We start from the raw sequence: 12,247 nt of genomic DNA on the forward strand, positions 1-12,247 counted from the left end.
ATAAGCACGCAAGTGTTAGCTGTGGCAAAGAGTCAGGCCCTTTCAGTCATTTGATGTTGTAAAATTGAGGAAAATAAATAGTATGCTGATTGAGAGATGATCTTAATTATTTAAAAAAAAAAAGACTTTCTTTTTTTTTTTTTTAAAGATTTTATTTATTTATTTGACAGACAGAGATCACAAGTAGGCAGAGAGGAAGGCAGAAAAAGAGGAGGAAGCAGGCTCCCTGCGGAGCAGAGAGCCGGATGTGGGGCTCGATCCCAGGACTCTGGGATCATGACCTGAGCTGAAGGCAGAGGCTTTAACCCACTGAGCCACTCAGGCACCCCCAAAAAGAAGACTCAAAGTAAAATCAAACTCAGCTTTTTCCAAATTTAGAAGATTTCTCTAATTCTCTTAATTTTGTGTGTGTTATACTTTTTAAAATTCCAAAATGTTCGTAATGTAGGTTCGCTTTATAAAATTCTAAAGTGGAAATAAAAAGATAACTGAGAACTTCGTGACCTAAGCCCATTCATTTAACACCATTTATTGGGTACTAGCAGTGTACCAGTCTCTGATTTAGGTCCTCGAGATAGAGCTGGGTAAGGAATTACCTAAGTGACGTGCACAAGGGAAAACACAAAAAGTTCCAGAGATAATCATATTCACGAATACTTTTTAGGTGTATATTAAAAGACATGTTTTTAAAAATCAAATTGGTACATTTTTTTAAATACTATTCAGTTTGATAAGGATTCAGAGAAACTTTAAAACACTGATACATACATTGATAAAACTTCTCTGGAGAGTAGTTTGGCAGTAAATATCAAAACCTGATGACCTAGTGTTTTCACTTCTAGGATTTTTTTTTTTAATATAGTTAATGTACAGTATCACTTTTGGGAATTCATCCTTAAGATATTCTTGGAGAGATTTATTTACAGTGATGTTCATGAGAACTATTTGTAATAGTGGGAACTTGGAAATAATTTAAATGTCCAATAGTGGAATGTTAATTAGACCAGGGTACAGGGGATAAAATACAATACACTTGTTAAAAAGTCTTTAAAGAGTATTTAATGATGTGGAGGGAAATGATTATAATTCATTAATGAAAAAAATGCATGTTACCAAAATATACAGTATAATTCTAATTTGCTAGTATGTGTAATGCTTAGAGAAATAGTGGCTTAATGATAAATTAACAAGGTTTATATTTTCTCCTCTACCCAAATCTTTGTCTACAATGAAATATATTACTTGGATAGATTTAAGATTACCTTGAAATAAAAGTTCAGTAAAAACAGCAGGTCCTCGTTCTGGAAGCTCTCACAGTCTGCACTGCTAATTCAGCAGTGTGATGAGACAGGGCCCCTCATGAGACCACAGAGGCCTGGCCTTCATTACTGGTTCTGTGACCCTAGGTGAGGTATTTAGCATTTCTGGGCTATGTTGTTCTTATTTGAATGACCTCTGGTCCTTTCCAGTTCTGTTTCTATTATTCTGCAAAAGTCTTCCCTGGCGTTGCCATGCAGCCCTAAGGAGACTGCACTCCATATTTTATCCAGGGACAGTGCTCAGAGTTAAAAGGCAGAATAGTTGCTAGAAACAAATGTGCCTCCAGAAACCTCAAGCCCTCAGCCACAAAGAAAATTTCACAGCATACCAAGGCAGTGGAAAATTAAGTACATGTTTCACTAAATAGAAACAAGACTACTTTGGTAAGAAGAACATTATGCTTTCTGGGAAAGAAACTATGCTAGCAACCTTTTATTCTCCTGGAAGCATATTTTCACACAGAGAGAAATGCCAGCGGCCTCGGGTGATCCTAGGATGCTGGAGTATAAGGGTACTCACGTGTTCACATCCTCTAGCTTTTGAAATACCTGGTAACTCTTGAATTCCAAAAAAGAAGCCATTCTGTTATATATAAAATTTAAACATACTGTAAAACTAAATTCTCCTTTTTGAAGTTAGTACTGCAAAGAATACTTAGTACTTATTCATGCTTTCTCTCCTACAAACGTTTTGATGATGTAGTCAAGTTAAAAAGCATTCTCTTATGTTGGAAATTAAATTATCTGGATTGAAGAAATAGACTGTATTGTCCTGGTTCCCAAACATACTCTCTTGGTATAATTACATTTAATTGCTTTTCTTCCCTAGTTAATGACAGAGTAAGTGCAAACTCACATTGTGAGAAAGAAATGCATCACTTTAAAAATTAATGACAAATATGCATTGAGAATATTCTTGAATATTTTTAGGAGAGAATTCAGAGCCTGAAGCAGAGCATAGAGTTCATGGCAGACTTGCAGAAAAGTCGAAAGCAGAAAGATAGAACAGACACCTCGCAGAGTGGGGAGGACAGCGGCTGCTGGCCGAGAGAAAGGGAAGACTCTGGAGATACTGAAGCACAAGCCTTCAAGAGTCCCAATAAGGAAAACAAAAAGTAAAGAATCTTTGGAATATTTAAGTTAAGCTGTCTTTTTCAGACCATTAAGGGGGGAAAATACTGGTTCAGTGCCTGCCTTGGGAAGACCAAGTCATGGTTGGTTTTTGGCATGAAAGTCCATTTTGGTGATAATTCCCGTCTTCTCATACAAAGCACTATGTGGAATTGTTTAAACATAATTTAGAAAACAGTTCTGAATGTGTATTCTTATGAAGGTAGTTTTAAAACCAGTAAATTATCTTTAGGGACTTCGTGAATTTATTGAAATAGAACTCTCTGTTGAAGAAAAACATCTGCATTTGTTACCTCATTCCATAAAGGGGCTGAGACCGTAAATTCAGCCTACGCATAGTTGAAGCTGCTTCCTGAACGGATGGGCCGTTGCTGAGGTGTGTGCGTGGCCTCCACCAGACGGCACCTAGTAGGAGCGGTAACTCAGCACTGGTGCCCCCAGGCAGCCCCGGCCGTGGCCAGACGCACTTGTGTCCACCTGCTCCCACCACTGACTGACCAGCAGCCCTGAGGCCCCGCACCTCACTCTCCACTTCCGGAAGAGGGTTCTAGTGAGCAGGCTGGGATTTCTGCCGGCGTAAGGCAAAGTAAATTTGTGACATACTCTTATTCTGTTTCTAAGATTTGTGTAATTTAAAATGTATTTCATTTTAAACTTAGAAACTGGACTTTAAAAAGAAAATGATGTGTCCCTTTTGAGGTAGAATCCATTTGTGTGACTGCATTGAGAAAAACGCCCAAGACAAATAGCGCCGGACACACACAGGAGAGAACTGAGCCTTGTGTCAGGTCGGCCTGGCTGCGCGCGTTACAGGCGCTCCCGGGCCGCCGGAGCAACAGAGCTTTAATGGGCCACCGTAGTGCCAATGGCTCCGATTGAGTTGTGCTCCCGTTTGGAACTCATCTTAATGTTTTCATCTTATCTTTTTTTTTTTTTTTTTTTACTTAGTATTAATGTGTGTTTACAGGAAAGACAAAGATACACTTGAAGATAAATGTAAGAGCAATACTATAGAAAGAGAGCAGGAGCAGATAGACCGCATCGTTAAGGAATCTGGAGGAAAGCTGACCAGGCGGCTTGTTAACAGCCAGGTGACTGGGCTTTGTCTTTCTTCTTCTCACCACCTACTGTGTGGTTGTCGGGGCTCACAGTCACAGTGCTTGTGCACTTTCAACCCATACCTGCCGTAGAGCAGTTCAGTACAACACACAGAGAAGTCCGTTTTAATAATTTATTTGTAAAGTACATAATGAATCTTTTCCTCTGTTACTGGATTTTAGTGCGGTTAATGTGTTCTAAACTTGGAAAATGAACATTTATACTCTGGCCTCTTGAAATCATTGTTTAGCACTTTGGTTTAAAACGAAGTGGATTAATACGTGACTTTCAGTAGTCACTCCCCTCCCCTGGTCTCCAGTATCCTCCTCCTTTAATAGAGTGGGCAGAATGGAGGGGCCTAAAGGCCCCCCCACACAGCTCTTTACCATCCTGATTTCTCCCTAACCTTCATTTCTGCAGCCCATTAGCCCTTGTGTGTATGGAGCCAAGTGGGAAAGTCAGTATCTAAGTATAACAGTAACAACTCTTAATACTAGTTTGATTAAATTTAAGGCTTTCTAGTATGAGATATATATATGCACATGTACTTGCATACGAATGCGGTATATATAGAATAGTTTATGACATTTGAATACTTCGGGTCATTGCAGTGTGAGTTTGAAAGGAGAAAACCAGATGGAACAACAACATTGGGGCTTCTCCATCCTGTGGATCCCATTGTAGGAGGTAAGTTCAGAGATCAGAATGTGCATGATCTTGCTGTTTGGCAACAAGCAGTAGCCCGGGTGATATTTTAAAACGACAAGCCCGATACTGAACAGTCCACCTGTGTCAGCTTCCCCAGAGAACTTGGCTAGACACCGTGCATTTTGTGCTGATAGCTAGCCCGAATTTACCTCATCTTAAAGCAGGTGCTATATAGATCCAGGCTTCTCTAGAATACAAAGTCCCTGGAATAGCAGACCCACCAATAAAGCCGAAAAATGACATAATTTCTAGCTCTGGCTCTAAGACCATGGTGTACACTCAGTTATTTCAGGAGGTATCTCAAAACTCTCTTATCATAACATCATAAATCTGACTGGCTTTTTAAATTTCAGTGAATAGAGCACACATGCGTGCCCTGTAGTACCGTACTAGTCACGGGAGAACAGGTCTGCTAACGCCGTGTCTCGCTGTGGCTGGTCGCAAGTTGGTAAAGGTCGGGAAGCATGGCTTTAGAATCCCAGTTATATTTGTATTTTCTGAGGTGGTATTTTAATGGCAATAGTATAGGGAATATTTGAAATGTGACGTAAGAAGAACTTTCATCATTCATCTGAGGGGGAAGAGCGTATGTCAGGATAAGCAAACCTGAGAATATTACTATATAAACACCCATTTCATGCCGCCATCATGAGAGAGATCACTGGCCATACAGAAACGAACAATGACACTTCAGTGAACATTCTCCAGTACTTACCGTTGTGTTGCGGGCACGGCCTGGGAGCTGGAGGTGAAGCAGGGTGTAAAGTAGGGAGCAGAACAGGAGAGAGGAGTCCCTTCCTCTTTCGTCTCGGGTGGGGAGTGGAGGAACAAAAGTGAATCATCGTGTGAGGAGCCGCATCCGTCCGCCATGAAGAGGGCAGCTGTGACAGCACACAGCAGAAGCAGCCCTGGTGTCGGGGCTAGAGAAGGCTTCGTTATTCCTTAGCGAGATGATGTTTAGATTGGTCCCAAAAACGCTAGGGTGAGGGGATGGGGGTAAGAGACCTTGACACATCTCCGGATGCATTTGAGGAGTGCACTGGGGAGCCCACTAATGTCTTCGAGCATCGCAGTCCACTCTTGAAACACTGGCGGAGTTCCTTGGCTTAGAAGAGGAACTGGTGTTGTCCGGGGGAAGAGAAAAAAAAACTCACTTTTTGCTTTTTATGTGAACTTGGCGTAGTAGAAGTTTCTGTGGTCTTGGATCAAAGGAAATGCTGCCAGACTGAGAACACTCTTCTTTCTGGTATAGCCGTGGTAAAGATTTGGTGCTAACGATTTAGGTGACACCTTAAGATCTGCCCCTTCTTTGTGTCCCGTGGTCTGTCTGCCCTTGCTCTGCTGTCCTGCCTTTCCCACTCCTGGAGGCAGGGTCAGTGTGGCCCAGGCTGAGCTCCGCACATGACAGCAGCCCCCAGAGGGCCCGTGTCCTGCTGTATGGTGGAAGCTTTGCCCCCGTTGACGTCTCAGGTTCATCTTCCTCGAAGACTGCAGACTGCTTGCTGCGAGGGAGAGCAGACCCAATTTAGGTGCGCCACATTTCTCCCAGGCGCTTTCATTCTGTCACCATGGTCACCTGTGGCCACAGCCTCTATTCTGGACGGTGGGGGGCAGGGGGGAGTAGCCTGCCTCGTGGGTACTAGTTTTTCCTGAATATATCATGAGTTCTTATCTTTAATCAGGTTTTTTTCCTTAGTCTTTTGCTAACCTTTTCTATTGGTTTACTTCCATCAAAGTTAAGTTTCAGCCTTTAAATCCTTAATTATTTTTTAAGTGAAATGCAACGTGATTCTAAAGAATTACAAGAAAACAGTAGAGTATGATGAAAAGGATCGGCTGCAGGTCCTGGCTACGCTCCTTCCTTGCTGAGATTTCTGTAGGTAAATGTTGGATGTAGGAAGGGCCACCCAGGCTCCTGGACAGAGTCACAGAGACGACACGAAGCAGCGTGCGTGCACACGGCCTGTGGAGCCCCCCTCGGCTCCTGACCGTGTGCACCTCCCACACTGCTCTTCTGTTTCAGAACCGGGCTACTGCCCCGTGAGACTGGGGATGACAACTGGAAGGCTTCAGTCTGGAGTGAATACTTTGCAGGGGTTCAAGGAAGACAAAAGGAACAAAGTCACTCCAGGTAAGCCTTCGTGTTTCTCTCCTCACCCAAGCAGTTAGGGGAGGGAAAAAACATAATTACCATTTCTTAAATTCTCTTGGTGGTATTTTTGCAACATGAATCAGCTGTTTTATTAACTCTGGAAGAAGCTGTAAAATCAGCTATTAGTATTCAAAGTGAGTTTTGTGCTTGCTTTCTTCTGTCTCCCCTTTGTGGGGAAAAAGTCACTTGAGTTATGACTCCCCAAGGATCTGGGAGGGGGAAATACCTACCTTGAATTTTTTATACCAGTCAGTGAAGTAGTAAAATTAGAAGGGAATAACCTTTAGTAAAACAAAAATTAGATTGACACACAAGTAAAAGAATAGTACTGTAGTATTTGATTTCTGTCGACAGTGTTATACTTGAATTATGGGCCCTACAGTTCTTACGCTCCACATTATGACTCCACATTTGCAAATATTAGCAAGGACGATTCGGATCTAATCTATTCAGCCTATGGGGAAGACTCTGACCTTCCCAGTGATTTCAGGTGAGTGACCGGTTCGCCGGTGTCCTGAATGCCACGTTTCTCCTGAAACACTGACAGAACTGTGAATATCCAGGGGGCGTGGTCCGAACCGGAGGGATAACCCGGGGACTCCTGGGACGTGTGTAAGTCCTGCGGGGAATAAGGTCACCTCAGGGAGGAAGCGAAGGGCAGGAGCAAGTCCGGACCGAGCCCTGGAGCCTCCGCCTCTGAGAGAGTCTTGTTTCTGTTTGAAGGTTGCCCCGGGAGCATTTCATTTCACTGTGTTCTTAATGCTCTTTAATTCACTCGAGGCGATAAAGGTGTCACTGGTAAATCTGTAAATAGGGTGACAGACCTAGACGGGGATTCTCACACCTGGCGAGTAAAGTGAGGCGTTTCTGACGGAAACAGTTGACTGGGATAGAAAGATTCAGCCGATGGACAATTTATATGGAAGTGACATTCCCAGCTCTCTCTGTTTCAGCATCCATGAGTTTTTGGCCACATGCCAGGATTATCCTTACGTGATGGCAGACAGTTTACTGGATGTTTTAACGAAAGGAGGCCATTCTAGAACCCTGCAAGAGTTGGAGATGGTAAGAAGGCTGCTCAAGAAATGGGTAATTTATTGTTGGCTCTGAGCATTAGTCACTCAGTGTTATGAAACCATGGGAGTCACCAGGGTGACAGCTGAGCTGCATTCCCCTGAAAAGCCAGGCAGGCCTGGGTGGGGACCGCGGGTGGAGGACAATGAACGGAAATGGTAAGTCAGCTACCAGGGTCTGTGAGGGCCAGAAGACCGTCATTATCTCCCGATCTTGGGAATGTAGGAATCAGAATGGGGTTAACAACTCAGAATTCAGCTGGTGCTCTGTACCTTAACAAAAAAGGAAAGTCTTGCTCACTGGCTTGAAACTGAGTTGGCTAAAATGATAGAGAATGTCCTTTCCTTTATTATTCAGTAACAACACAGCGGTGGGGCCACAAGGAAAAAAGTAAGAAACTTTCTCTTTGCTCTCTGCCACTTGTAAACTGTCTCCAGTTTAGTTGGCCATAGTTCATCATCTGGAATAATCACACCCTCAGCTCAAAGATTAGAACCAGAAAATATCCCTCCTGATAAATAAAGAAGAGTGAGGCTCCACAATGTCCTTGTCACCGTAGTTAGAAGAACCCTGTGTCTCCGGGGGTCCTCTTCCTGAGGGCTGTGGCTGCTGTTGGCTTGTCCTCTGCCCCCACGTGGCTGCTGGGCCCTGGGTGACTCGGCGGTGCAGGGTCAGCACCTCAGGTTCGGTGAGAATTGCCGTACGTTCTTCCTGCAGGAATGGCTTTCCTCACGTGACCTAAAAAAAATGCCACTTCACATCTGTTCAAAAATATTTTTCCTCTAACCCTTCCATGAATCTGAATTAATAGTCTTCAGCTACAATTGAATAGCTTTCTTTTGGTTGGGTAGGGCAGTAGATTTCAGATCTAAAGTTTCTCTGTCCGTTGATCCAGCAAGTCTTTGCAGACTGTGTCTTAGAAAATTTTTAAAAGTTATATATAAGGATACGTTATTTATAATTTTAAAAAATTGGGAATTGGTTAAAAAATCGTAATATAGCTTTTCAAAAAGATCGCATTGTTACTGATTTTCACGCGTGATACATTTTTCTGTTGTTTAGGTGTGCGTGATTTCTGGCAGGTAGGATTATGGGAAGTTTTCACATTCTCCATAGCATTTCAATATTTTATAGTAATCCTCTCCTATCCGAGAATGTTGCTCTCTTAATGCAAAATGGTCCCTAGAGTGCCTCTATTTTCTGCTTGTCCTAGACTCACCTGTTGTTGAAAACCAACTCCCATTTATTAGGTACTTCTGTGCTACTTACCAGATACCTTCATATATGTATATAGCTTTTTGCTCAGGCACAGAAAGATCAATCTTGAAGTACCAGTAATAGGTACTCTTGACACAAGTACTCTCAAAATGCCCACTTACTGTATCTGACTTGTTTTTTTATTTAAAAAATTAAATTCCAGTAATCCATGTTCTTATTCCTTGTCTTGAAACTCTTAACATTTTTTTATATTCCTTGATATTTACCTCTTTAATATATCTTTGAATAAAAAGTTGTTTGTCTTTAAACTTCTAGTCATCACCTGAAGACGACAGCCAGACTGGGAGCCTTGATTCCGAAAAAGAAATGGAGGTGATTGTATTTCATTCTTCATAAAAAATATTTAAAGGGAGGTTAAGCCAAAAGGCCCAAATGATAAAGCTTTATTTTAAAAGAACATTATTTGTTGCGTATCTTCGTAAATAACAGCACTCTCTCCGCCTGTGGGGAGCGGGCAGCAGCGGGTGCAGCACAGGGGCCTGTGAGCCAGGGCCGGCCCCGTACGCGCTATAGGAACACAGATTGCAGACACCCGCTGCTCTGCATAGCTGAGGAGGTCCTCCTAGAGAGCATACTGGGCCCGCTGGGCCTAGAAAGATGAAGACATTCTCCCAGCAGGCAGTGGGAAGTGGGCCGAAACTGCACGTGTAGTGACAGAAGCAGACACAAGGGGACGGGGCCCATGTGCAGAGAGCACAGTTGGCATGTGAGCATGGGGTGCCTGGGCAGAGGAGGGCAGGTGCGGAGGCCTGCACGGGTGAGGCCCTGATGATGGAGAAGCTGAGATTTTGCCCCAGAAGACAGGAAGCTCTGAGGAAACGTGGAAGGGGAGAGTGTTTGGAGGAGGAGACTTGAGAAGGGCTCTGGGGCTTGTCTGAGCAAAACACTGACGAGCGTGGCAACGCAAGGGAAGGGACTAAAGATAACATAGTAGAGGCAAGTACAGTAGAAGCCAACTCCACCACCTCAAGCTCAGGCTCTACTGTGGGAGAGCAAGCATATGCACTGGGGCCAAAACATTGCCTGTGAGCCTCGGAAACATGAGGCATCCACCATCCCAGTCCACCAGAAGCTCCAGCTCCAGTGGCATAGACAGGACCAAGGCCCTTGTTCCTTCCATCTGTAGAGAGGCTGCCAGATGGAACAAACGGTGGGTGTTGTGTAGGACATGTCATTTCATTATCAGGAAGTATGCCTTTGTGGATAGTGTTCGGCCCAGATTGGGGAATGGCACTCTACAGGTATTCTGGGAAGATGGTTTTGTAGGTATCAAAATTGTAACTCCAGAGTAAATAGGTGCAATAATGTAGCCTGAAAACACAAACCATCTTACGGAGGTCTCATTCTAGCACCGCTGGGGCTTAATAAGAGCCCAGGTAATAACTTTTTTTCTTTTTTTTTTTTCCTTTTTTAAAGCAGATTACAGAAATAGAGCCAGCGGGGCGTTTAGACTCCAGCAGTCGGGACCGGCTCACAGCACTGAAAGCAGTAACAAATTTTGGTGCTCCTGTTGAAGTTTTTGACTCTGAGGGTGAGTGTTCCTTCATGACCCGGGCAGTCACGATTGAGTGTCACATTACTCCAGATTGATACAGTCACTCACCACAGGAAGATCTTGACTGGCCATGCTTCCGTGAAGAGTAAAGCATGTCTCTGGTGTTGATTTCTTTTGAGGGGGATTACTCCTTTGAGGAGAGAAAACTAGCCAATAAGGAGCAAAACCCCAGAGCATAGGACACACTTAACTGCCCAAGGTCAAACACAGGTGAGTCCGTGTTTCCTTTAGTGTGTTACTCTTTGCACCACACAGAAGCTGAAATGTTCCAGAGGAAACTTGATGAGACCACCAGATTGCTCCGAGAGCTCCAAGAAGCCCAGAACGAGCGTCTGAGCACCAGACCGCCTCCCAACATGATCTGTCTCCTGGGTCCATCGTACAGGGAAATGCATCTCGGTATGTTACGCCTCTGGTAAGAGGAGAATCAGGGGATCCTTAAAGGGAAAACCTGAGAAGTGACACCACTGTCAGCAGTGCTGAAGTGAACCACGGATGGTTTCTTTATTGCATTTACATAGTTGGCCCTTGAACAACGCAGGGGTTAGGGGTGCCAGCTGACCTCCCTCCTCCCCCGCCCCACAGGTTGAAAATCCATGTGTAATTTTTGACTCCCCCCAAACTTGAACAGCCTTCTGTTGATTGGAAGCCTTACCTACAAACAGTCAACTAACACATATTTAGTATGTCGAATATATTACATAAGAATGTTTCTTACAGTACAGTTAAAAAAAAGAAAATGTTAAAATAGTAATGAAGAGAATAGGTTTACAGTCCTGTGCTTGTCCAGAAAAAAGATCTGTGTATCCGTGGACCGGCTCACCTCCAACCCCTGTGGTTCCAGGGTCAGCTTCGCATTGTTCTTTTGTTTTTTGTTCATTATGTAAAGGAACCATGTTTTAACTCCTAGAACTGTTTCTCTTTTCTTTTCCCTAGCTGAACAGGTGACCAATAATCTGAAAGAACTTGCACAGCAAGTCACTCCAGGCGACATTGTCAGCACCTACGGAGTTCGAAAAGCAATGGGGATTTCCATCCCCTCCCCCATTGTGGAAAACAACTTTGTAGATTTAACAGAAGGTACGTGCCCTGTGTTTCTGGGAGGATGGAGGGCTGTTGTGAGTAAAGGAACATCAGTCCTCTCCCCTCGAGGAACACTGGAAAAATTATCTCTGCGTGTTGACATTATATAAAGTGTTTTTATTAATTCTTTAGACAAGATGTAAGGGAAACAAAGATTTGACACATTTGCAAAAAAAAGAAACCCTACAATGATACCCTAGTAGTACATCTAGTCTTTAACCTTGAACGAGGTAAAGAAGAGCTGTCAGCACTTAACTCCTCTGGATGATACCTTTAGCTTTTAATTAAAAGGGGAAAAGTGCTGAATGAGGCCATAACTTTTCCTTTCAGATTTTGAAGAACTGAAAAAAACGGGTGTTGCCGAGTGTGGACCTGATGGGATTTGAAGTTCACTGGTATTTCATTATATATTATGTACATATTTTTTTCATTCTTAACTTGGAAATGCTTTTCAGAAGATATTAAATATTTGTAAATTGTGTTTTTAATTAAACTTTGGAACAATTAATTTTAATGTTCCAGAGATTGGACTTGTATTAGGTAATAAAGCTGAGCCTGGGACTATGAGCTCTGTTGGTGCTGTCAGCTGAGTTGCCCCTTGACCTTTCCCCAGGGCTGGGTCTGAGGAAGTGATAGAGAAACACTTAAGAAATAAAACAGCCCTTCGTTAAAAGCAGCAAGTCCGGGGTGCCTGGGTGGCTCAGTGGGTTAAAGCCTCTGCCTTCGGGTCAGGTCATGATCTCAGGCTCCTGGGATCGAGCCCCGCATCGGGCTCTCTGCTCAGTAGGGACCCTGCTTCCCACTCTCTTTCTGCCTACTTGTGATCTGTCAAATAAATAAAATCTTCAA

The 12,247-nt window shown here is 43.4% G+C and overlaps 1 protein-coding gene across 2 annotated transcripts in view; it reads left to right on the forward strand.

Moving 5' to 3' along the window:
- BRD7 (bromodomain containing 7) overlaps window positions 1-11,962 on the forward strand; it is a 35,154-nt gene extending 23,192 nt beyond the window's left edge. The window contains exons 7-17 of one of the 2 annotated variants that reach the window (XM_080827905.1): window positions 2,250-2,434; window positions 3,418-3,541; window positions 4,160-4,235; window positions 6,280-6,387; window positions 6,763-6,898; window positions 7,362-7,473; window positions 9,016-9,072; window positions 10,177-10,291; window positions 10,571-10,714; window positions 11,252-11,395; window positions 11,729-11,962. In XM_080827905.1, coding sequence (XP_080684031.1) covers window positions 2,250-2,434; window positions 3,418-3,541; window positions 4,160-4,235; window positions 6,280-6,387; window positions 6,763-6,898; window positions 7,362-7,473; window positions 9,016-9,072; window positions 10,177-10,291; window positions 10,571-10,714; window positions 11,252-11,395; window positions 11,729-11,784 — 1,257 coding nt within the window. In that variant the 3' untranslated portion in view covers window positions 11,785-11,962. The remainder of the gene's footprint in view (window positions 1-2,249; window positions 2,435-3,417; window positions 3,542-4,159; window positions 4,236-6,279; window positions 6,388-6,762; window positions 6,899-7,361; window positions 7,474-9,015; window positions 9,073-10,176; window positions 10,292-10,570; window positions 10,715-11,251; window positions 11,396-11,728) is intronic. The other variant, XM_080827906.1, reaches the window with a different exon arrangement.
- Window positions 11,963-12,247: the final 285 nt, after the last annotated feature.

This window comes from Martes martes (genome assembly GCF_963455335.1).
Source record: "Martes martes genome assembly, chromosome: 17".
Classification (NCBI taxonomy): domain Eukaryota; kingdom Metazoa; phylum Chordata; class Mammalia; order Carnivora; family Mustelidae; genus Martes; species Martes martes.